Genomic DNA, 22,545 nt, shown 5'->3' with positions numbered 1-22,545 from the left:
GGAATCGAGTGTCGTACACCCTATGCGATATTACTATGTGTTCTACGTGAAACGAACATTGCGTGCGCGTAAAACACTAATGGGATAATAAAGAACAATCTTTACAGTACCGCGAAATACACCAAGAACTTGTTACGTAGAAATGAACGACTCACGTGCAGAATTTACGCGCCATGAATCGTTTTATTACCGATACACGAGCCTCGAAAGATGCAATAGTGGCGACCCTCCACAGTCAACCATCGAAACTTAACAAAATGCTACACCAGATAGGAATAATATACGTAGTGAAATGAGACAAGTCTCGAACACTCCAAATTCAATAAAGAATAAATAAATAATAATAAATAGGAATGACATTATTTACGATAAACAACCATAGTTAATGTTACTTGTTCAATAAATCACACGTATTCAGTAAGATAGTTGATTAAAATATATGGAATTACAAATTAATTAAAACTATAAAAATGAAAATTTCATTTAAACATTTATCATATTGACATACATTATAAAAGCATATCAAATAAAATGAAATAAAATTTAAAGAATGAAATTGATAACAGTGCACTTCTAAGCACCTTTAAAATAATCAATTCTAAGAAATCATTGGTGAAATAATTAAAAAAACATAACAAGTTACTATATTAGTTAATAAAATTCAGTTTATAACATTTAATTTCACTTAGATTCGGAAGTGCCAAGCGCCGAGCTTTACCACATGCCGCGCGCGCTTTCCTGCTATACCGACCATTGGTCTTTATCGCGATTGACCTGATCATCGTTTTTGACCAGACATTCTATAGGGCTACCGACATGGGGTCATAAACTCTGTTATATGTCCTCTATGATTTGCTACAATAATATATAATAATAATTCAACTAAAGTGCCGAAAACGATAAAGCCAGTAACTATGAAAAGATCTCCCTTTTATAAACGTACAAAACATAGAAGAGGTATCTCATGAATTTTTTAATAATTCATAGAAGAATCTTGCAACATCAATTACGTAGGTTGGAATTGAAATTAAATTTTACTACGAAATTGTGAAGAATACAAAGCGGATTTTTATGCAAATTCATATTTTTGAGAATATAATTAAAAAAATAAACCTCGGTAAAAAGTTGGTTTACCTAATATTATAGAAAGCTATACATTGCTTTATACAACATATATTTTATATATTTTTTCGAATTATGTGTATTTTATGTAATTTAAACTTTAAAATTTCTTATAAATCCGCAGTGTACTATAGACTTTCTAAATTTTTAAACATGGTATAGTATATAGTATATCATATAATAATCTTATAAAGAATAATACTATTCATCTACATTCCCTTATTTAATCTACTCAAACACCACCCTGGTCCTTTAGAGATTTCAGAAACAAACTGGAATTTAAACCAATTTGAGGGAAATAAAAAGATTTTGCATAGATTCTACCTACCAGAAATATAGAGATGCCTTTATAGATCTTATCTACTACGAATCTCTAAAGACTTCAAATCCTGCCTATAAGGAATCTCAAAGAGTTTTTAAAAACCCTACCTATTGGGAACCTAAAGATTTCTTTATAAACTCTACAAAATCATAAATCTGAAGATTTTTCTGTAAGTCCTATCTATACAAGAATTTGAAGATCTATTTATAGGAATTATACCCGTAAGAAAAACTAAATATCATAAAGGGAAGAAAATTGTATAGAACATTACGTAGAATATAATGTCTTTTTCCATTGATCTCGTGATGGATCTTAAAATAAACTCGAACTATAAAAAAATTAGTGCAATTCTATGCGATATTTATAATTAATTACCAATAATAGAGGCTTAAACATCATTCCTCCATATTTGTCTCTTCTCTTCTAATCGTTTTCTGTAATCCATTCCACTTTTGAGCCACTTCTTCGCACGTATTGGGGACATTATTACAATTCCATATATGTAATAGATACTTCTTACAAGTTAGTAAATCTGGAACATACTTATTTATTGCATCAGTACTTAAAAAAACATCCGATAAGAAGACATTAGGGGCATTTATTTTAAAAATAAGACTATAATAACGCACATTCACTGTCATTAGCTTTAAAAAGAAAAGGCTGAATTCTTATTTATGTCTTTCAATAAATTAAGTGTATGCAAAATATTGCGCTATTAAAAATAGCAATAATTAAGATATATTCGTTATTACAGTAACAAACAAACATATTTAACAGTATTTTCATTAACAAACATTCTCATAATTTGGGGGGAGGGGGAGGTAGATACTAAAAAGAGAACAAATCAGTGGCCAGAAAGGCCATCAAAATAGAATCATTATCCACTCGATATAATCCCGAACCATAAACCGTGAGTGGAATATATTTTCCTTCTCGCAACGCTAATATACTAAATTCAAATATACACAACATAGAAAATCCACAGTATAAGTCGCGAAGAGTGCTTCATGTAATATTTGCAATAATAATTAGTTTGCTATTTAAAATAAAAAAAAGAAAAAAAAGAAAAAGTAGGAAACTCTCAAAAGCAAAAGTAAAATATTTTAGTTATAAATAATCTTTGCACTCATATTTAAACATTCGCAACACTAATAACGAGACGTCCAGTACAGTCATATAACAGGCTGCTACTGTAACTGAATCAGATGATCCAGGAGCAGGAAAGTGTTTCCACAAGTTTAGTGGAACAAGATTGGGCATAACATAGGCGCAACACTACTTGAAAAAACGCGATCATTCTTCAGCGCAACTCTAACTAGAAACTAATTAAAACAATCGTGATAGAAGATCGCAACACTGATTCTTAAAACAAATTTAATAGAAAGTATTATTTATAAAATTAATGAAAAGTTAATATTTCTAAATTAAACTTTAAATGATAAAAAATAAGATAAAATTTTAATATGTATTTTACTTTCTAAGATCAAACTATCGATCTATGATCAAACTTGTTAAAGACAATCGCGGTTCATAATTCGCAACACTAAGGGAAGTATGATTATCATTTTTTCGCAACTCTATTCAATCCATAAGCTCCCATTACTCTAATAAAAAGCCGCGAAATATTTTTGCAACTTTAATACTAATACTCAAACCGTAATTAATCTCTCGCAACGCTAATTCAAAGACCGCGATTAGCCCAATATGGCGATGAGCCGACATGTACGTCGGCTAACAAATCAATCACATCTAATACTACTACAAATACTACAAGCGAGTACAGTGACAAAGTAATAACGAGAATGTCTTTCCATGCTCTGGATGATCCAGAGGATGGAAAGCCATTAGTAGTTGCCCTCTTCTATGGCAATTTGCCGGGCCTCTTCGGCTCATAGCTTCTTTCTTCGGGCGCAATGCCCGCTGAAACTTATATCTAGGCTCGAGACTTTCTAAATCGAAAACCAAAAAATAATTTACAAATAAAAACATAAATCGCGGAAGCTGATCCAAGTGCACATGGATAAACAATGATCATATAGCGATCGCTGTCCGTTCACATGTGCATGCTCGAGCAATATTAACGTTCGTTTCGAAGCCAACTCGCGACCACGACCACGAAATTCGAAAAATCGATGGGCGAAGCCGAAGGCGAATGGCATGTTTCGTTCGTGTCAGCTTTGCCGTCGATTTTTCAAATGAAATTTCCTGAAACAGGTTGGACACGCGAAAACGCGCCTACCCGACAAAAGACTGTGCCAACCTGCCCGGCCCTACCTACTTATAATTAATGAACAGGCACACCAGAAGGTATATTACCTATCCTAACCAGCCCTATATTTAAAAATAGCAAAAGGGGCACACCAACACACTCACTCCACGATTCTCACACATGACACTCGGGCGCAAGGACCTACACTAGAGAGAACGTCCCGGGACGCCTCCGACACCCGAGTTTGGCATACAACATGCACACTCTAATATTACGTACCATTTTCCTGAAATCGACTGACGAAGGCTAGCGATCATTGCGTACAACACAATAAAAATAAATCTCTATTTTAATTACAGATATTCATAATACAAAGACTATGATTAATTTTCAAAGAAATTATAGATGATACGAAATTTCTATTATAATTTAACAAGAAAATTAATAATACTAATATCTGTGATTCGCTGTATTTAATAACAAATCCTTGTTTTTATAGGTTGTGATTGGAACGATATTTGTGTGACTTTATTCTTTATTACTTACATTTACAGCAAATAAAATACTACTATATACTAAAACGACGCAATTTCACAGCCTAACCACACATACCATGTGGAAAGTACGTCGTGCACGATACACTAACGCATCGTCAGTCGCTCACAAATTGTTATAAAATCAATGGTCATCGTGCTCATTGCCTTTCTCCCACCCAAGTAGCACCTGGGCACGTGCGTGAGGTCCTGACAATGAACACGGAAAGGGTTAAATCTGAAAATCCTAACTAAAAAAGGTATTAGTGTATCCATTTTGTCTGTAACGGGCTAATTTTTCTTCATTTTGCATTTTCGGATTTTATCTCAATTACTAAAACTTTAGACTCTACTTTATTAATTTAATAAATTATCAAAATATCAATATTGAATTTATTTACAGCAAACAGCATAAATAGAGTCAATGCAATATATTGATTTATTCAAATAATTGACATCATGAATTATCGAAATTCCAGTACAAAAGAGACAAACTGACACTGAATAAGAAATTTATTTAATAATTGACTCAAAATTAAATATTAATGGAAACAACCTCAGGCAATCCCTTCGTCAAAGCACATTTATAAAAGTACAAAGCAATATTCAAAACTTGTTGCTTTGATTCCAAAATTTGCCTGTCGCGAAATTTCTTCTTGCACATAAAATTCAATACAATTTTATACGACCGAATTGAATTTTAATATCTCTATATGTATATTTTAAATTAATATCCAAATTCAAAAGTGATGGACAAACAATTAAAAATCCTTTGAAATAATGCCATCAAGAAATAGAAGGTGAAGTAAAAACTGACTCATTATCGTTTGATATACAATAATCGCAATTTTTAAAGCAAGGAAGTCGGAGGGTATCCGTCTTCGTTATTACGAAATATTTAGTTAAGTCATTACAATTGCACTTTAAAAGTTATTATTACAATGAACATATTTTCAATCACAAATATTCAAATTCATTGTTAATATAACATCGTTTGTGTCAGTTAGTACCACTATTGATATTATTAATATAAAATTTGTCAGTATCATTAATATAAAAAAATACGCGATGTGCAAGAAGACCTATCCTGAACTAATAAATAATACATAGAAAAAGGAAATGTTACTACTCACGGATATAACAAATACCCGCGGTCACTGTACTCGCAAAAAATTCTACATAATACAACCAGTCACCCGTGTTGATTCGGACCTTTCATCCTACGACATGATTGAGTGACCGGAGGAACAAAAATGCATGCGACTCAAGATAAGATGTGAAGAACGTAGTCATCGATGCTGTGGCAGCCCAGGGAGGGTCATCGTGAAGACTGTCATCAAGGAGAAGCCACGTAATCCCAGGGAAGAAAGCCGTAACAAAACATAGAATATTATAATTTGCTCTTAATTATTTGGAAAATTTAAACTAATGTAAGATTAATCTCTATCAAACATAGAATTTTATAGACAATATTCAAGTTAAGACTAAAAAGTTTAAAACTTGTCAAATATTTAATCAGATTCTATTTTTTAATTAATAATTAATGTAAAATACAAAGAACAGAATTAAATGAAAATATAAAATTACTTACATTCTTGGCTTTTGAAGCACCAGAGAACTGAATACTACTATGTATTCTCCAGAGAACAGGAAGGAATGAAAAACCTTTAACGAAATATGGATTATTATAATTTGTTCCCAAAAATACAGTATGATTGCTCAAAAAATTTGAGATAATAGAATGCCTGAATAAGAGGGGACTCTATAAAAACTTGGAACTTCAATAATAAAGAAAATTATAATGTTAGCAAACTCTAATTACTATAAGAATTGGAATTTTAAAAGAAAAATTTAAAATATATATATTTGAGATATATATATATTGAGATTGATATATTTACAATTTTATTTCAACAGAAATAAATTAGAAAACAATGTAGAGATATACTTACATTCTTGAGTTCCAGGAGAGGCCGTATCCTCTTGCGAAACCTGCGACTCTACTACCAAAAGCGAATGTTTAGAAAAAAAAGACATAAAAAAAGAAACAAAAAAAAAGGCTATTAACGCGTCCGTTTAAGTAACAATCGGCGAACACACTGACTCTAATTTCGCGTACAACTATTGTAATTGAATTTATAATTATAAAAAGCTATTATGCTCTATAAAATACAAAAAGTATTATTACGCAGCAAACACTGACTCTATCGATCGCATTGCGCGCGATCACAATAATTCTCTGAAAGACAAATTTTATTAGAGGATAAGGCGTAAGGAAAAAAAAATACTGCTTTTCATATTTTTGTTCTTTTTATATCGACTGTTTGTTTATGAAAATACTGTTTTTTTAAAACTAGGAACTAGTTATTAAGAATATAAGATATATATATATATTTTTTAAATATTATTATACATTATACAGTATTTCCTATTACTGTCAAATATTTACTATGACTATTGTACAATATGCGTCATTTGTAAAAATTGCTTGCTGAACTGAATGTCCGCCATTACAGTTTTAGATATACATATTGGCCTTTCTATACGTTAAACAAAGCTGCGCAATATGAAAAAAACGCGATGCGCAGAACGTGTACAAACTTGTTTGAAATACACAAGTAATTTAACATATTCGAAATGAAAAGACGTGATTTCTCTGATTCTGTCTAATTTCATCTTAGTATTTTTAATAAATCGTGAAATTATTTAAAATTTTGATACATTACGTATTCGTTATGTTAATATTACGTATTACTTATTGAAAATGCATCCCGGTAGAATATTAAATAAATATTACCAATTATGCAGAAAAGAAGAAAACAAACGTACAAATACGTTTGTTTTTATTAGAATAAATTAAATGTTACCAAACTTCCATTAAATGGTTTCAAATTCATTGTCAATCGTCATGGTGTCCTTTTGGATATCGTGGCATCCCTCTAATAGTTCAAAGTTTTCCTCGTAAACAAACAATAATCTGTACAAAAGAAGACCGAAACACTAAAATATATATATGAGAAGAACAAATTATATAAATAAGGAACAACGATCAAGATCAGGTTACGTCTTGGAAGCTTATAATACGAGCTACCAGCAAATGTGACAATCAAAGAAAAAATATAATCAATTAATAGATTGTAATAAATTATTGAGTAAAACATACGTTAGTTGAACGAAATTAACAATAACCTGGGTTTGGGCGGTCAAAGAATCACTACGAAAATCCTACGTAATAGGAAGGTGAATACCTATCACGGAGTGACACGAAATATGTACGTCTAATCGCTCCGACTGTCGACATTGGAATAACTCCCCGCGCCGCGGTTTACCAAACGAATTTCGGTCGGTGCGGAGTGTTTAGCGGGGAGGGGGGAGGGGTGGAGGAGGAGGAGGAGGAGGTATTTATCGGTAAATCAAGCCTGCGTCAAGAATCGTCAAATTCCAGGAAAGGGTATGTTTTCATTAGTAAGCGTATCATGTTTCAAACAAAGAAATAATATTTTAGACTGATGTGCGAACGTAAATGTAGAAAGTAAACAGGACTGAGCTAATATAATTTGAATGAACACTGTTTACGGATTTGAAACGTGAATACATCGGTTCTTGTAGAAATGTAATATACGTGCCATAATTTAATTTGATTAAATAAGACTGATTAATAGATGGAAACAGGAAGATTGTGATTATATATATTATAATAACAGGGAAGAAGCAGGAAGGAGAAATGTCAAGAAAGGCGAAGAGAAAAAGAAACGACAAAGCAGTCGAAATGAGTACAGAGATGAGAGAAAAGTGGAAAGAGAAAAGCGAAAAAATCATGGAAGGAAAGCGAGATCAACATAAATAAAGTGATCTTGATAATCAATCAATAATCTCTATAGAAGAAATCACCAATTATGTTAATAAAATATATAAACTCAATAATAAAATATATAAACAGCAATATATAAACTCAAATTTTATCTCTAGTCTCTGTCAAGGTATATAATGCAAGCTATTGATGGTTCTGACAATTAAGTAGGAGATCAACGGACAAAACAAGTTTGGAAAACTATTTAATTTCGACATAACACTGTTTGACAAACTATTAAATAAATGTGTATTACTTAAACAAACCTGGTAATGGTTTATAAAACGTGAAGAATTACTATTTACACAATGAAGATTACGCACTTCAAACGTGTTGATACATGCAAACGCCATGCTTTCCGACATTATTTGCTTCGTCCCGCCAAATGCTCGTCTTACTGATTCCTGATTGGTTGAGGCGATGCAGTTTCTTTTCAATTAAAATCGGCGGGAGAAATTAAAATATTGCACACTGCAAATGTTACCTTAATTAACGAATTATGGCATTTTCAGATCAAATAGGTATAAGGAATTTTTGACGTTTTGGTTTTTGCTTAATAAAAGGCTTGTATACACATATGGACGAACAACTTTTTAGGGAAGTATTAAAATATGAAAGAAAATAAAAGGAAAAGGGAAGAAAGAAGATAAGAAAGAAATGATCAAGGATATGAAATGTATGCTTATTGATGGAATCATAGATAACATTAACTATAATCAATTTTGTCAATGGCAATAAATTCTCAACTATCAGAATTCAATAATCAATGGTACGCTATCATTGATGTAGTTGTCACTGTTCTAGATCATAGATGGCAAACTCTGCCATTTTGCACGATCGGTACTTCAGAATAAAGTCTTATCACCAACGAAGTCTTATACAATATAAAGCATGTATTGTCACGGACGAGGTACAGAACCTCGTCTATGATTGTATCATAGACGTATCTCACTGGTGATAATATCGTCGTGATTATAGATATCCTTCTTATAGGTAGCAGATCACACTCTAAAACTGCTTAGATAATAAATAGTATGATATTCACGCAACAGAGTGCGCCTCGAATTATTTTAAAGCTCGTATTTTCATTCAGTTGCATTCAAGTGTTAGAGATTGCGCATATTGCGAGTGTACTATTAAACTTATTTTACTATTCTGTCGGTATCCAGTTAAATATGTACAGATTGCATATTATTCATTTCAGAATGGATGAAAGAAACTCTTCAAGAAGAACATAGCTTTCTTTACTTTCGCCGGAAGTATATAGTATGTATTATATTGTATGTATATATTATTCAGAGATTGACATGTCCGGTATACTAATAGAGATTAATGAGTAGAGATTTTAATGTATAATGTATAGCCATTACTTAAAAATTTAAAAACCACAGCATATTAGCTACTTCTGAACAATTACATAATTATTACAAGACTTAACCTAAACTTTTGGTGTTGTACAAACACAAATCTGCCGTTACAATTTAAAAGTAACTGTCGTGGTGGATTCGATAAAATAACATCTGAGATTTTTTAATGAATGATTTCGCTCTAGAAAATTCTAGTTCTGTCAATCCTAATCTCGTGTAATCATAATATGACGATGTAAAATAAATATAAAATAAGGATCTAAAAGATATATTAGAAAATATCGAAAGTGGAAAACCACGTAAATGTCAATAATTTTGGGAAATTCGAGAACCAGTGCACAGTGACATCTATTCTTCTTATATTTTCAGTTATACGAAACCTCACTTCACGAAAGCCCTCTGCTTTCTCAAGAAATAGCGTTTCCTCGAATTTACGTTCTCTCCCATTTCCGTCTTTTCCAGCGTTACATGCATCGGTGTCGTGCACTGAAGCAAAACGTTTCACTACTTGCGAAATGCTGAGGATTGAAAAAGTTATAGACATTTATCTACATTTATACTCTGTCAGTGTGATACTAGTGAGTAAAAATAATTGAAAAATGTTGTATATATTATTAATGCTGCTGTTCATAAATATCCCAATGCATTGACTCATTTATAATAGCAATATGTGAACTTTACCAGTTTTCAAATTAATGATGAATTGGTAATTAAAAGTAACACTTACTACCTTTTCATGGGATCACTAGGCTATAAAACTAAATTACCCATTAAACTATCTTTTAATACCCATGGTAATAGTACATTCTATTATTTCCTATGTATACTATTACATACATCTGCTATTTAAAAATCACTTAACAAAAGAAGCCTCTCTATCAATATAAAATACTCTTCATAATTAATTATATCTTGTAATGAAAAATGGAGGAAACTAAATTATTTGTCAAGTAACAAAATTGTAACTCTATAAGGTTTGATAGTTACAGAGACCAATTTTATTATTGTATATTGGCTATTAAAAACCAATTTAATCGGGTTATAATATACTATTATATGTAGCTATGGTGATTGCCAATATTATTCTGCGATTATAGTAGACTACAAATTTATATGCATTTATGGAAATTTGAAGATGCAAAAATGCATGTGATACACATTATATGCGAAAAGTATATAAAATATGCAAAATATAGTACTCGTTATAATATTTAGTAAAAAGACAAGTACATGTATAAAAATATAAATTTACATAAATATCCTCAGTCTAATGATTCTAAAGAAGAATGAAATCATTGTAGTTTGATTTGTCCATAGTTCTGTAATTAAAGTATAATACATCTTGTCAAAGATGAACATATTGGGATATTTTTAAGCAATAGCATAAATTAGTCCTGGTGTCTGATAAAAAGGTGCCTATTGACAAAAACATTGGCTCTTTATTTCGCATCGCAGCAATTCTGATATAATCGTCCTGTAGAATTTCGCATGTGTATTGCTTGTTCCTGGAATAACCCTTTCGATGAGAGTGGAAGTTCGCTTTAACTTCCGCCAGCTACGAAACTGAATCCTTTGAATTGATTCAAAAGCTCGATTAGCACTTTGATTGCTGTTGGCGGACATAAGTGTATCTCACAATATACAAGACACTCGGCTCTTTCGCCATTCAAAACACGCATGTACATACATATCTATTCAGCAAATTGCTTTCGTTACGAGTCGATGGTATATATCCTCGGCGTATATCGGTTCGATTCAAACTGGGAATATCGGACAGTCGTGACTTCAGATAGAATTTTCCAACGTATTTCATAAAGTCCAATGTGATTTTCACATACCAAGATCAGTGGGATTTGCAAAACAATGTACTTCGTTTCATAATACAATGTATTTAATATGTCGACGTGATTAATGTCACATGTAACAAATATATTTTTAATGATCTTCGAATGATCAATTGATCTTAATGTACCGTTGATATCCTCCTATGTTATCTACCAATGACTCCTATGAATGACTCATAGGAGTCTCATAGGAGGAGGACTCATAGAAAATGATATCCTTCTATATTACCTACCAATGAATGACCTTACTAAGATCTTAGCGACCGTGATTTTCAAATATTTGAATTAAATACATAAGATTTCATTGTTTTATGAACATTACTGCCATGTCTGAGTCATTGTCGGAACAAAAATTAATATATCTTTTAAGGAATTCTGACAACGTTAATCGGGATATATCTATGTCTGTATATATACACAATATATTTTAAGTGGCCTGTATCGATTACCAAGCGATGATTAAATTGTGTTAAATTATATCTTTTTCTAGCATGTTATTCAACACAGAGATCATTGCAAAAAAGATTAACCTACAAATGAGGCAAAAGCAGTTAAGAAAAATTCCAAGACCACTAATCTTCAAAATAGGCGTCCTGTCTTTCCAAACATCCATCATTCGCAAAGGTATTATTAATTTTTTATTTATTAAACCTAACAATTACCTATTAAACATTTGATTGTAAAAATCTCAAAAAATATGTGATTTATCACTCGTTCCATTCATATAGGATATAGATCATAGGGATATGATCGTGCCTTATTTATCCATTCTTCACTGTTTTAATCTGGAGGAATCGCGAGCAAAGCGTAAACGATATATCACCAAATGGATCGATTAATCACTAGCGTTCTTTGACATTAATTTATAGCTAAACGTTGGCCCTCAAGGCTTGCCGTACCTCCTCTGAGTCGAGAGACGTTGGCGGTTACGCGCGTCGTTCCTTCCTGATCGCTCGCAACAAATAATAGGGGAAACAAGGTGATCGTAGTACGAGGGCTAGCCGCAAATGATCCTGGATATGTGTGTTCTTGTTGCACTTACAGTTCCAAACAATTTGCATGGCTGGCCGTGCTTCAAGCCTGCACCAATGGATTTCGTTTCGACAAAAAGCTGCTCGACGTATCAGTTTCCAATAAAAACCGCTTGCCAATCTATTCGTATAATAGCGGCTGCTGTTGTTTTGCGAATCAAACGATAGCTTCTGAAATTGTTTGCGAGATGCTCGTTTCTTCTTTCTTGTGAAAAGGTGTTCTAAAAACTGGTAGATATCTCGTGAATCAGAGAGGAGAGGGAACCGAGAGATGAAAAGTCTTTTATAGTCGCTTCTTTGCCTACCCCATTCGGGCTTGCTTAAATAACTCGATTAAAAGTTTCCATGATCTATTTAGATGCATATTATCCATACCCTCTGTACGTTGAGTGCTTGTTGCTTGGGTGCACGTTCGCGTAAATAAGAATAAGCTTTCTGATTTTTCACTTATTTCCGCCCTCCGGCGAGTCTCAATTGTGATGGACTGATAAGACGAAAGTTTGTGGGGCAACATCAAAAGTCAAGTAGTGGTAACTTAATCACGTAGCTCAGAAGCCGCAAACGCCAAAGGATTTACGGAAGCGGAACGTCGGAAAGAGGGGTTAATCTGTCGTGTATGCCATGGCTCTTTAATCGTACTGCAGTGTTAAGTCACATCAACCATCATGCACCGATTTTACCAGGATGTTTTCTATTAAAGATTATTTTCAGGAAGAGATATTTTCCCGTTTGGAAGGTACACATTTTTGCGATTTCTACAAAAATTTCGCTTCCACGAACAATAGTATTTTTCCTCCGCTTTTTAGACTTATCAATTTGATAGTATGCTTCCATTCTATGATGAATTTCAATTGATTTTACAGATTTTATACATTTTTAATAAAGAGAAAAAAAAAACAATGTACTTTTCCGTACTGTATCGTAACTGATTGTTTAAAGGCAGCAGTCATCATGAAATTGTTTTCTATTGATTGCGTTATTCACTTCATCAAATTTGCTTTTTATATTGTTACGAGTATCGCTCGTTGCACATACCGTTTATAATCATGAAATACGTTAAATCGCTTATAACGTTTTATTCGTTACTTTGAGCGTTTAACCAACAAGGCAAAACACGTTCTCGTTTTCGCTTACGCCCGTCATTTCGCTTACGCACGATAGATTCTGTGATTTTTTTAAAAGGCTGGTACCAAACGCTTTCGATGCATATGACATTGTGAAAGAACGCAAGACCGCAGGTTGGTGACCGAAGCAGCCGATCACACGTACGATCGTTATTTAATTTACGCCTATAGCTGCGCCAACGGCGCGTGGGACAACGATCCTCGTCGCTCTTTGACGCTAGGCGAGGTCACTTGTTGTCGATAATCGAGCTTATCTTTGCCTCTGACATTTAAAAAGCCGATTCTGAAATCTTGGAAAATGATTTACGCCGTAATATCACATTCTCATCTCGATTTAATACGCTTGTGTATCATCGTATCAAGCGCATCCACACATATATACATTACCATTAATTAGTTGAATGTTTTACGTGATATTGCATGGCATTTCTTCTTCGTTAGAAAGTTTACAATTTTAAAAAGAAACACGAATGTAATATCACTTATCGTTCTGTTGTTATTCGAGCATTACTACTTCTCAATTTCACCCATGATGTTTTTTCATTACTTGTTGCTGCACGATATCTAATCCCCTTTAACCTCCCTTTGCGATATTATTATTCTACTTAATTTTATATCGACGCGTGAACGCGACATCGAATAACGATGATCATTACAGCAACCACACATGACACGTGTAACTCGTTTTCAGAATGCAAACGCTTCCTCGATAAGCGTACCAGCGAGAACCTGAATGCAACGGCAGGCCTGGAGTCCCATACTAGGTAGGGTGGCTAATCGGCGGCATAAGCCGCACTCTATTTAATTTGCGCCCATGACGCTGGCGTAAGGTTACGACCGACTGCTCCGCTCTGGTAGACCTTTCGCTCTTTGAGGTCTCTGCTCGATGCTGGTTGGTGTCGGGAGTGGATTGGGTAGCGATGGCCATACCGTTGGTGTACGCAGTGGAAATTCTACGGAACGTGGACTCGTTGGTCCATGCTGGATAGACGGACGATGTTCGGTGGACAAGGGCGCGACGAGGGAGGAGTTGTACCTGGATCACGTTATGGAACGAAGCAGGAGAGCTGGCAGAGGTGGTGGTTCCCTGGTGCGCAGCCTGAGCTGCGGTCGGAGCTTCTCGTAACCCCAGCGCTCACGTATACTTGCGAGCACTTACAATTAGGCCTTCACTGGTGTATATGTGCATAGACTAACTGAGTCGGTAGCTGTGGCCACCTCGACGGAAACGGTGAGAACGCGAGATGTCTGAGTGTGAGTCGAGCAAAGCCGAGGGTGGTCGAGGACAACCGGCTGCGCACGAACCACGAATCACCGCGGGAACCTGTCGCGCGCCACGAAAGTCGAACAGTCTCTCACTGGCGCCCGGCGCGGCGAGTGCTCGAGAGACTGGATTTCGTGTGAGGCACACAGAGTTGTGCGTTCTTTGTTGAATGGGTAAGGGTTGAACATCGAAAGGAGGCATTTAGAGAAGCGACAACAAGAGGAAGAGCCCGCCTCTGCGTGGGGACAGAGTGAACGGTGGTACACATTCCATCCGCAAGCACCTACCCCTTCTTCGAGGGCAGATGACCGGGACACGCGAGGAAGAGAATCGACGCTGTATCAGGATGGGCCGCTATCTGTTCGTCGATTCTGTACGCCACGTGGCATCGATCGTTTTATTTGTTTGGATCGTCGTCGTCGTCCTGATGAACGGTGAGTCATTCTTTTTTACTTTTTCACGCGTGGCGTGGTTAATTTGAAGTTTGTTCCTTCAACGAATGTTGGGTGTAAAATATCGGTCGAGAGGAAACTACGTCGCATAGAGTACAAATGTAGGATACTATTTATCGTATAGTTTCGACTGTTTGTCGGAGCACATCGTTTTTCATTTTTGAGGGTGTCGTAAGAGAGATAGATCTTGCTGTGAAAGCAGTAACGTGACGAATAAGAACGATCGACTAAATAGTCGTAGCCGACACCTTCATTTCGATTCGCTGACTACGCCAAATTCTCTCTGAATTAGCACAATTGCAGGACGAGATGGCTCCTTAGAGATGCTCCAATCGTCGAATCCTTTTTCACGGGAATTTGATCGGCTTCATCGGGAAACTCACTCTGATTGATGGGTTGTTTGCGAGCGCCTTTCTTTTTGCCCTGACTTGATTCGGTTTGCAAGAAGATGATTTCGTTTGAAACTTGGCACCGGCCTGTGCCACGTTCGAATGGTTTAAGTTCGGTTCTCTCGTCTCTATTTCGAACGTTATCGAATCGCCGGGTTAAATACGAATCTAAAGAAAGGGGAAAGTTTTTATAAGACTTCCCGTAGCAGGCAAACGAATCTACCTTCGTTTCCGGGCAAGCAAAACGATGAGGAAAAAGCTAACGAACTTGGCCGGTGAATCCGTGACTCGAGTTTCAACGAATCTCGGTAACTTTATAGGAACAACCTCGGAGGAATTTGAAGCTAGACTGGCAGCTGCCATTTTTACGACTCGTTGATACCGTGTTGTTTGAACAACGGATACGATTATCGTAAACAACGAGAATAATTATGTCGAACATTTTCAGATTTGATCCGATACGGTTCCTTGACTTCCAGTGTAGTGACACATACCAATTTCATGGATTATTTAATTGATCAACCGCCGAGGCACGATAAAAACGTGCAATTTCAAGCTTTCGGTTCTTCCATGCATCTGTAGCATTTAAAACTCACTCACTCGTAATAAATAACCAAAATTTTTCATTCTACAATACCTAGTTAACCATGTCACTTACTAACCTGTTAGCTAGAGAAAACGAGTTAATTCGTCATTCGTCATTCGAATTTCTAGTTTCTTGGACATAGTTATTTCTTTATTTACAAATCTCATATCTTTACATATGATGTTTCATTCCTGCCACAAATAATTTGCGAGGGCTATGATTATAGAAAATTCTAGTTGGGTCATACGTTGAATAGATTGGAAGAATAATTATTTTAAACAGCGATAAACTCGTTAGGTTGTCCAAAGGTACGATCTGTAGAAAAATGTGGTCGATAAAGTGGTCGTAATATTTGCTTTCGGCGTGTTACACGCGTCGAAACGCACGATCCCTCGTACTGACGTAGTTTATCGCGTGCTTCTCTAAAATTTAAACTGCTTCCGTCGCGTCGGCTGGAATCGTTGCCGGATTTATGGAGGGCCAGGTTGCAACTTACGGCACGAACGTTCACCCCCGCAGATCACTTGCACGAAGGACGCTATGTGCTTCGTTATGCAAATTTAATAACCAATGGGTAATGAAATTCTGCTACCAATCGTCTACAAGCTACTCCAGTTACTGTTGATCGACTTTGTTTTCGTTTGCGTTCGGTTTTTGTTTTCAAACCTCTGATTGTTTTAGTAGATGTCTCAGGTTGTCCACAAATGAAAACATTTGCTTCATGCGGTACTACAAGTTGTAAAGTATTTCTGTGCAATTTGTAGTAATCGTCTTTAAATGAGAATTGAATGAAAAATTGTTTTTTAGTAATATTATTAATCTTTTATGACTTACTTTATTATTACTTTCTCTGTATGTATACATAACAAATGTATACATAAACAAGAGGTGAGTATTGTACTCGCTTCCTAACAGGGAAAACTACGTTCAATCTATCTGTTTACATCACGTTATAATACCACGGAAACGCTATAACATGCAATTTATACGAATCCACGTTATAGATATTACATCGATTTCCACCGTATATCCGTATGTTGTGCAAGTTTACCTTTGCTAAGCTAGAATATAAACATTCTAAAGTCGAGTTGTAGGATATTCGAGTCCTAAGAATCAAAGATATTTCGTGGCTCGTCAACGTCGATTAGGTACATTTCAGTCGTCCAAAACTGCAAGTTAATTATCATAATAGTCGGCCGTAGATAGACTGTGAATAGAGACAGGAACATCGGCGATCTCCTGCCAATGAAATCCATTTCCCTTCTGCCAGGGGCGATAGGATCGCAGGAGGACGTTTGATCGATGGCGTTTGTGGACCGTCTGTCCAAGCGGTGTCGAAATCGACCGGTCGAAATGAGATACGATTCTAAACCCTATACCAGTATCGGTAGCAAATTAATACGTAAAACGTATACAACGAAATAAGACCGATATAATCACAATGGAAATATAATAGTTGGAAAATAGTCAAATGGCATTAATGACTGAACGAAGTTAAATTTGATGATATAAGAAAATGTGGTAAACCTAAAATATGAAATCTGATCTTCGACGATACGTGCGTTCGAAAGATACGCGTTTGTATATCTGCCCATCAATATTTGAACACTTTAATCAATTTGTAGTAATAATGTATGAATTTTATTAAAGTATTTAATGATTTACTAATTAAAAGCAATACTTATCTTTCTATGGTATTTCCAGATTATACATGTAAATTACCGATTGATGTGGCGGTATTGTGTTTCGTTATTATATACTATATTATTTGTTATAAGTATCACGGATTCGGCTAACAATCAGGAGTATTTCTATCGATTTAAAGTTTCTTAGTACTCGCATTAATTCAATACAATTCATACATTAATTCAATTGTGCATGATTGCCGAAATTTACTAATACCATCAAATTTATCAAACTTCATATCGACTGACCACAATTACTGAAAGTAGAGCTTGAGTGACTTTTAGTTATTCGATTTAGTTTTCGATTTAGGTTGTCGGTCCTTACCAATCTGAGCTTGAAAGTCAGGCGAGGCACGTACGCGTATTACGCGACTGCATCGTCGAAATTAATCTGTCCAGCAGACGGTCGACCCCCGAATGTAAAGTTACCTAACTTCCGGACCTAACTTTTGAATAGCAAGAACCGGGTCACGACTATGACTCGAGAGGATCGCTACTGAATAAGCCGAAACGAGGAAGATCGGGGCAAGGGTAAACGCGATCGACCGACGTCGATATCAAACCCGTGTCTTCGGTTCGACCGAGCCGTGTTTCGTGTTTTAACATGGAAACGAGCTTGCCTACTCTGTAATTTATCTTGTTATTTGCATTACCGAATCGGGGTCAGCGAAACGTTTGCGGATACGGAAGCAGATACCGCGTACGAGTGGGTCCTCTTTTTTTCACCGTCAGGACGTTAAACGAACGATTTGTTTGCACGCCGTTTGAAATAATTCAACGATCTAGTAGATGCCTGATTTTGTTGTTTTTATAAGATGTTCGGAATTCGGTGCAATCTATTAGATAATAAATTAAACGACGCTTCCGGTAACTTTTTTCAAAGCTTATTATAGCTATTTTGCAAGTGATAGATGATAGTAAGGAACTATGGAAAACATATGATTCATTTTTAGTGGTGACGTTTGCTTAGTCCTGAAGTACTGTGATGGAATACTGTATTCTGTGTTTACTGGATTACTTCATAGAAAATTACCTTGATTAAATATATGGCGTTTTAAAGCAACCCTTATATACATGTGTGATAGCAGCTTTATTTGAAGAGAGAAATATTTCATATGCATCACCCTGATATCTTTATCTTAGGCTATTACATGCTAATAATTTTCTGTCGTGGAAAGACTAATAATAAGACTATTCAGCAATTAGTTAGCCTGAACGTATTCGATGTGGAGATTATCTTAATACAATCATATTTTTCAATTATTACATACATAAACATTTTATTTGCGTTTCGTTTAGTGGTTAGGGTACGCGGTATACCGTTAACAAAATTGTACATGTATATATAGATACAATGCCACATAGTTAAGATATTCTAAAAACTTATCTTTTATCCTATACACGGAAAACTTTTAAGTTTTCCGACGTTACTGTTTGCCGTTTCACGGATCGCCAACTACGTTTACGTCGAAACGAAAGTTAAATTCGTCCGAATCGATACACCGCGATGTTCGTTCCAATTTTCCCGGTGTTCATCGCGATCGTTCTCGACGATTTCGCGAGTAGATTTTCATCATTCGGAATTTCATCGGTGCTTATTAAAATACCAATGGATCATATCAGTTTGCACGATTTGCCGTTGCATCGGCGGCGAATCGATCAATTTTCGAAGCCTGAACGGAAAGTTAACGCGGTGAAAATTGCCAGGTCAATTTCCTCCTCGGAGGTTTCCACGATGTTAAAATCGAATCGGAAGGGCTTGAATTAATCGCATCGCGTGGCAACTTGGCTGGCTTTATTATCGCGGCTATGAAATTTCGGGTGAAACGTGCCAGTATGCTAATTTGTTCGAAACGGAACTTAAGCAGTGCGGTATCCTGTGATTAACCGGCTAGGATCGTCGATTTCCCTGGAATTTTATTGACCCTCTGACCCTGACATCGTGCAAGCGATTTACCGTCAAAGGCGATTAGAGAGAGAGAAGTTAACAGCAACGTGGCGGATGGGTAATTCTGAAACGGATCGACTATGGGAGCCGCCTAATGTCACTAATGGAGAAGGCGTCGCTATGTCAAGCGTGGAGGAATAATTGTCTTTTGAGAGGATTAATCGTTTACAGGAGCAGGCGTTGATTTTGAGAAACAATTTCGCATGAAACAGGCCCATAGATCACGCAAAAGAACACGTAAGGTTTTTGCCCGGAACATTTTGCTTTATTAACCCTTAGAAGCTTATATCCAAGGAAATCATTTTAATTTTGTCATCGGTAAGACTTCATTTTGGTACAATTAATGAAGTGAAACAAATACGATACGAGTTATTCATCACGCTGCTTAGATATAACATTGCGATAATATTATATACTATATACTATAATATAATAACTTCAGAACGTTTAATGTCAAACTAAATAAAAAATGTATAGTGGTTAGTAGATTGAATGTAGTGAGGATTAGTGATAATCAACAGTAGATTTGATCCCCAGTAGCGTCATGGGGACGATCAATGACCGACAATGCCAGAATTAAATTAAACAATCATATTCATAGAGCTTTTAATATTTTTATTATCACAATAATAACGTAAAATATTAAATCCATTACGAAGCACTCAAATAATTTTATTCTTTTATTACACTACCACTTTTCATGGAATAGGTGTCCTGTATTTATTATTATAAAAGATTCATTATATTTTTTCAAGTCATGAAAATGTATCACGACAGAGAGTAAAGTTATAACTTAATTAATTACGAAATTAAGGGGATGGTACTTTTAAAGGTTGAGATACGTGATTAGATTTAAATTCTTAAAATCTTGTCTTATATATAATGTATACATCATTTTTAGTTCGGCATGTTAAACTGTTATTTATTGCGTTTTATTCTAAATATAATCATACAAAGCAGAAAAGGAAAGCAAAATTATCTAGGTTGAGTGCGATAAATTATAACACTCAGTATGTAGCTGGTCACAAATTATTTCTAATAAGAACTGCATTATATAACATGTTATATCGAAGTAGGCGAACCATTTCAACGTTGTGTGCAAAATATTAAAAAATCTGGAAAAAACGCGTTAAAGAATTTTGTAAATTATCTAAGATTCACCACAATTTTCAGTCATGACCAAGGAGTCAATCGAGACAGACCCGACAAAGAGATCCGTGTCTCATCCTGGAAAAGTATCGATTGTCATTTTGACGTGTCGAGACGCTTGTACGTTCGAAACGAGAAAGAATATCAGACACAGTGCGAGAGAGAGAGAGAGAGAGAGAGAGAGAGAGAGAGAGAAGATGGAAGAAAGAGAGTGGACACTTAGCATTTATATTCTTCTTTGAACGGCTGCTGAAATGGAGCAACCGCTCCATTTCTCTCAGATTCCTTTGAGAAGCTCTCCTTATCGTTCTCAGCTTCGAAGGATCTCGAGGCGCCTTTTCCGATTTCAATTCAAGTGCGTTCGAACACCGAACGTCGCTTTCATCGTTATTGGATTAAAGGATTAACTCTTGGATGTACGAGGAATTATAAAGTCGTGCGAATGCCTTTGAAAGTCGATAGTTCGGTGTATTCCACGGCGCGATGGATAAATTCTTGGTCCTTTTAATCCATCGACGAAAGATGCAACGGAACTTATCTTATTTTACGTTGCTTAACAAATTGAAATCTTTTGCCATCTTCGCGATGCATCTGCAATCTTTTCCTTTGTGTCCTATATTTTTCGTCTTAAATCGAACAAATGCATATATATATTTCATTCTTCTTTCGTTTTCTGAAGAAAGGTGAAAAGAGAGGCAAACAAAGATTGTGACGAGTAATTCGCTGTGTGAAATACGTTTCCACGGATTACGATCATTGGAGGGTATGCGTTATCGGCAACGATAGAAGTTAATTGATGAAACGTTGCGGTGGAACAACGAGAATCGTTGATTTCACGGAAGTCGTTCACGCGACCCGTCACTCGTGAACTTTAATTTCCTGTCTAACGCGAGCTGAATACATTAGATATCTAATTCAACAGGAACCTGGTCGTTTCTATCCAACGATCTGAATCTGGGACCCGGAAATATTTGTACGGTGAACGTCATGCTATGTCTTACGGAACAACTTTTCGTTACCCATGGAGGAAAAATCGGATACGATTATCGACTAAAGAAGAACAAATAAAAAACTCGTTCCGCTGCGAAACATTCGTACACCGGAAATATTTAGCGTAACGCGCGTATAAAACGATGTTTTTATAAGTTCACGAGTATTTCGATGTGATTTCATGAAACATATCAAATGTTTGGACAATGTATATCTACGGTGAAAACGATTGTTATTCGAACCATCGAGCAAACAATATCGAAATGACGCAATTATAACCGATACATTTCATTGCCGTTTATATACATTGCTGCCCACGTATTGGCCCGTCCACTTTTCTCTCCCGTTTTTCCACATATCGTTTCGATAGGAAAGCAATTAGTTTAATTTTAATTAAAACGATGAAACGCGGCAAACAACGAGGGAACACAACGGAGGATGCAACAATGTATCGAACGTTACCTATATGTTGTAGCGAGTATAGTCGACGTAGCGTGTCAAATTGCCCGACCAAGATCGCGCGTGCGTGTTTTCTATGCATGAATTTAACGATACATTACAGCGCGTGTTTTTCGTGATACGACGATCGTGCCCTGTTGGGACGATCGTTTTATCAATGCCGGTGAGTAAGCAAGGTTAACTCGCCGCAAATCGATGAAATTTATTCGACCACCAACGTT

General features: G+C 35.6%; 2 protein-coding genes and 1 long non-coding RNA gene across 12 annotated transcripts in view; 1 reads left to right on the top strand and 2 right to left on the bottom strand.

Moving 5' to 3' along the window:
* LOC126869022 (zeta-sarcoglycan) overlaps positions 1-5,546 on the bottom strand; it is a 216,573-nt gene extending 211,027 nt beyond the window's left edge. For 2 of the 3 annotated variants that reach the window (XM_050625111.1, XM_050625113.1), the window contains exon 1: positions 1,820-5,544. In XM_050625111.1, coding sequence (XP_050481068.1) covers positions 1,820-1,843 — 24 coding nt within the window. In that variant the 5' untranslated portion in view covers positions 1,844-5,544. Of the gene's footprint in view, positions 1-1,819 lie in introns of all 3 variants that reach the window. The other variant, XM_050625109.1, reaches the window with a different exon arrangement.
* A 231-nt stretch (positions 5,547-5,777) lies between these two features.
* LOC126869049 (uncharacterized) lies at positions 5,778-7,483 on the bottom strand. Its single transcript, XR_007690813.1, has 3 exons — positions 7,350-7,483; positions 6,139-7,163; positions 5,778-5,851 (listed from the first exon to the last, which is right to left on the bottom strand). It is a non-coding gene; the product is annotated as an uncharacterized LOC126869049 (long non-coding RNA).
* Positions 7,484-14,741: 7,258 nt separating this feature from the next.
* LOC126869017 (cell adhesion molecule Dscam2-like) overlaps positions 14,742-22,545 on the top strand; it is a 164,491-nt gene continuing 156,687 nt past the window's right edge. For 5 of the 8 annotated variants that reach the window (XM_050625090.1, XM_050625094.1, XM_050625093.1 and 2 more), the window contains exon 1: positions 14,742-15,100. In XM_050625090.1, the coding sequence (XP_050481047.1) occupies positions 14,971-15,100 (130 nt within the window). In that variant the 5' untranslated portion in view covers positions 14,742-14,970. The remainder of the gene's footprint in view (positions 15,101-22,545) is intronic. The other 3 variants (XM_050625092.1, XM_050625089.1, XM_050625095.1) reach the window with 2 other exon arrangements.

The sequence above is a fragment of the Bombus huntii genome, chromosome 8 (assembly GCF_024542735.1).
Source record: "Bombus huntii isolate Logan2020A chromosome 8, iyBomHunt1.1, whole genome shotgun sequence".
Taxonomy (NCBI): domain Eukaryota; kingdom Metazoa; phylum Arthropoda; class Insecta; order Hymenoptera; family Apidae; genus Bombus; species Bombus huntii.
Note: the sequence above shows the minus strand (reverse complement) of the source record. Positions and strands in the feature narration are given on the sequence as shown.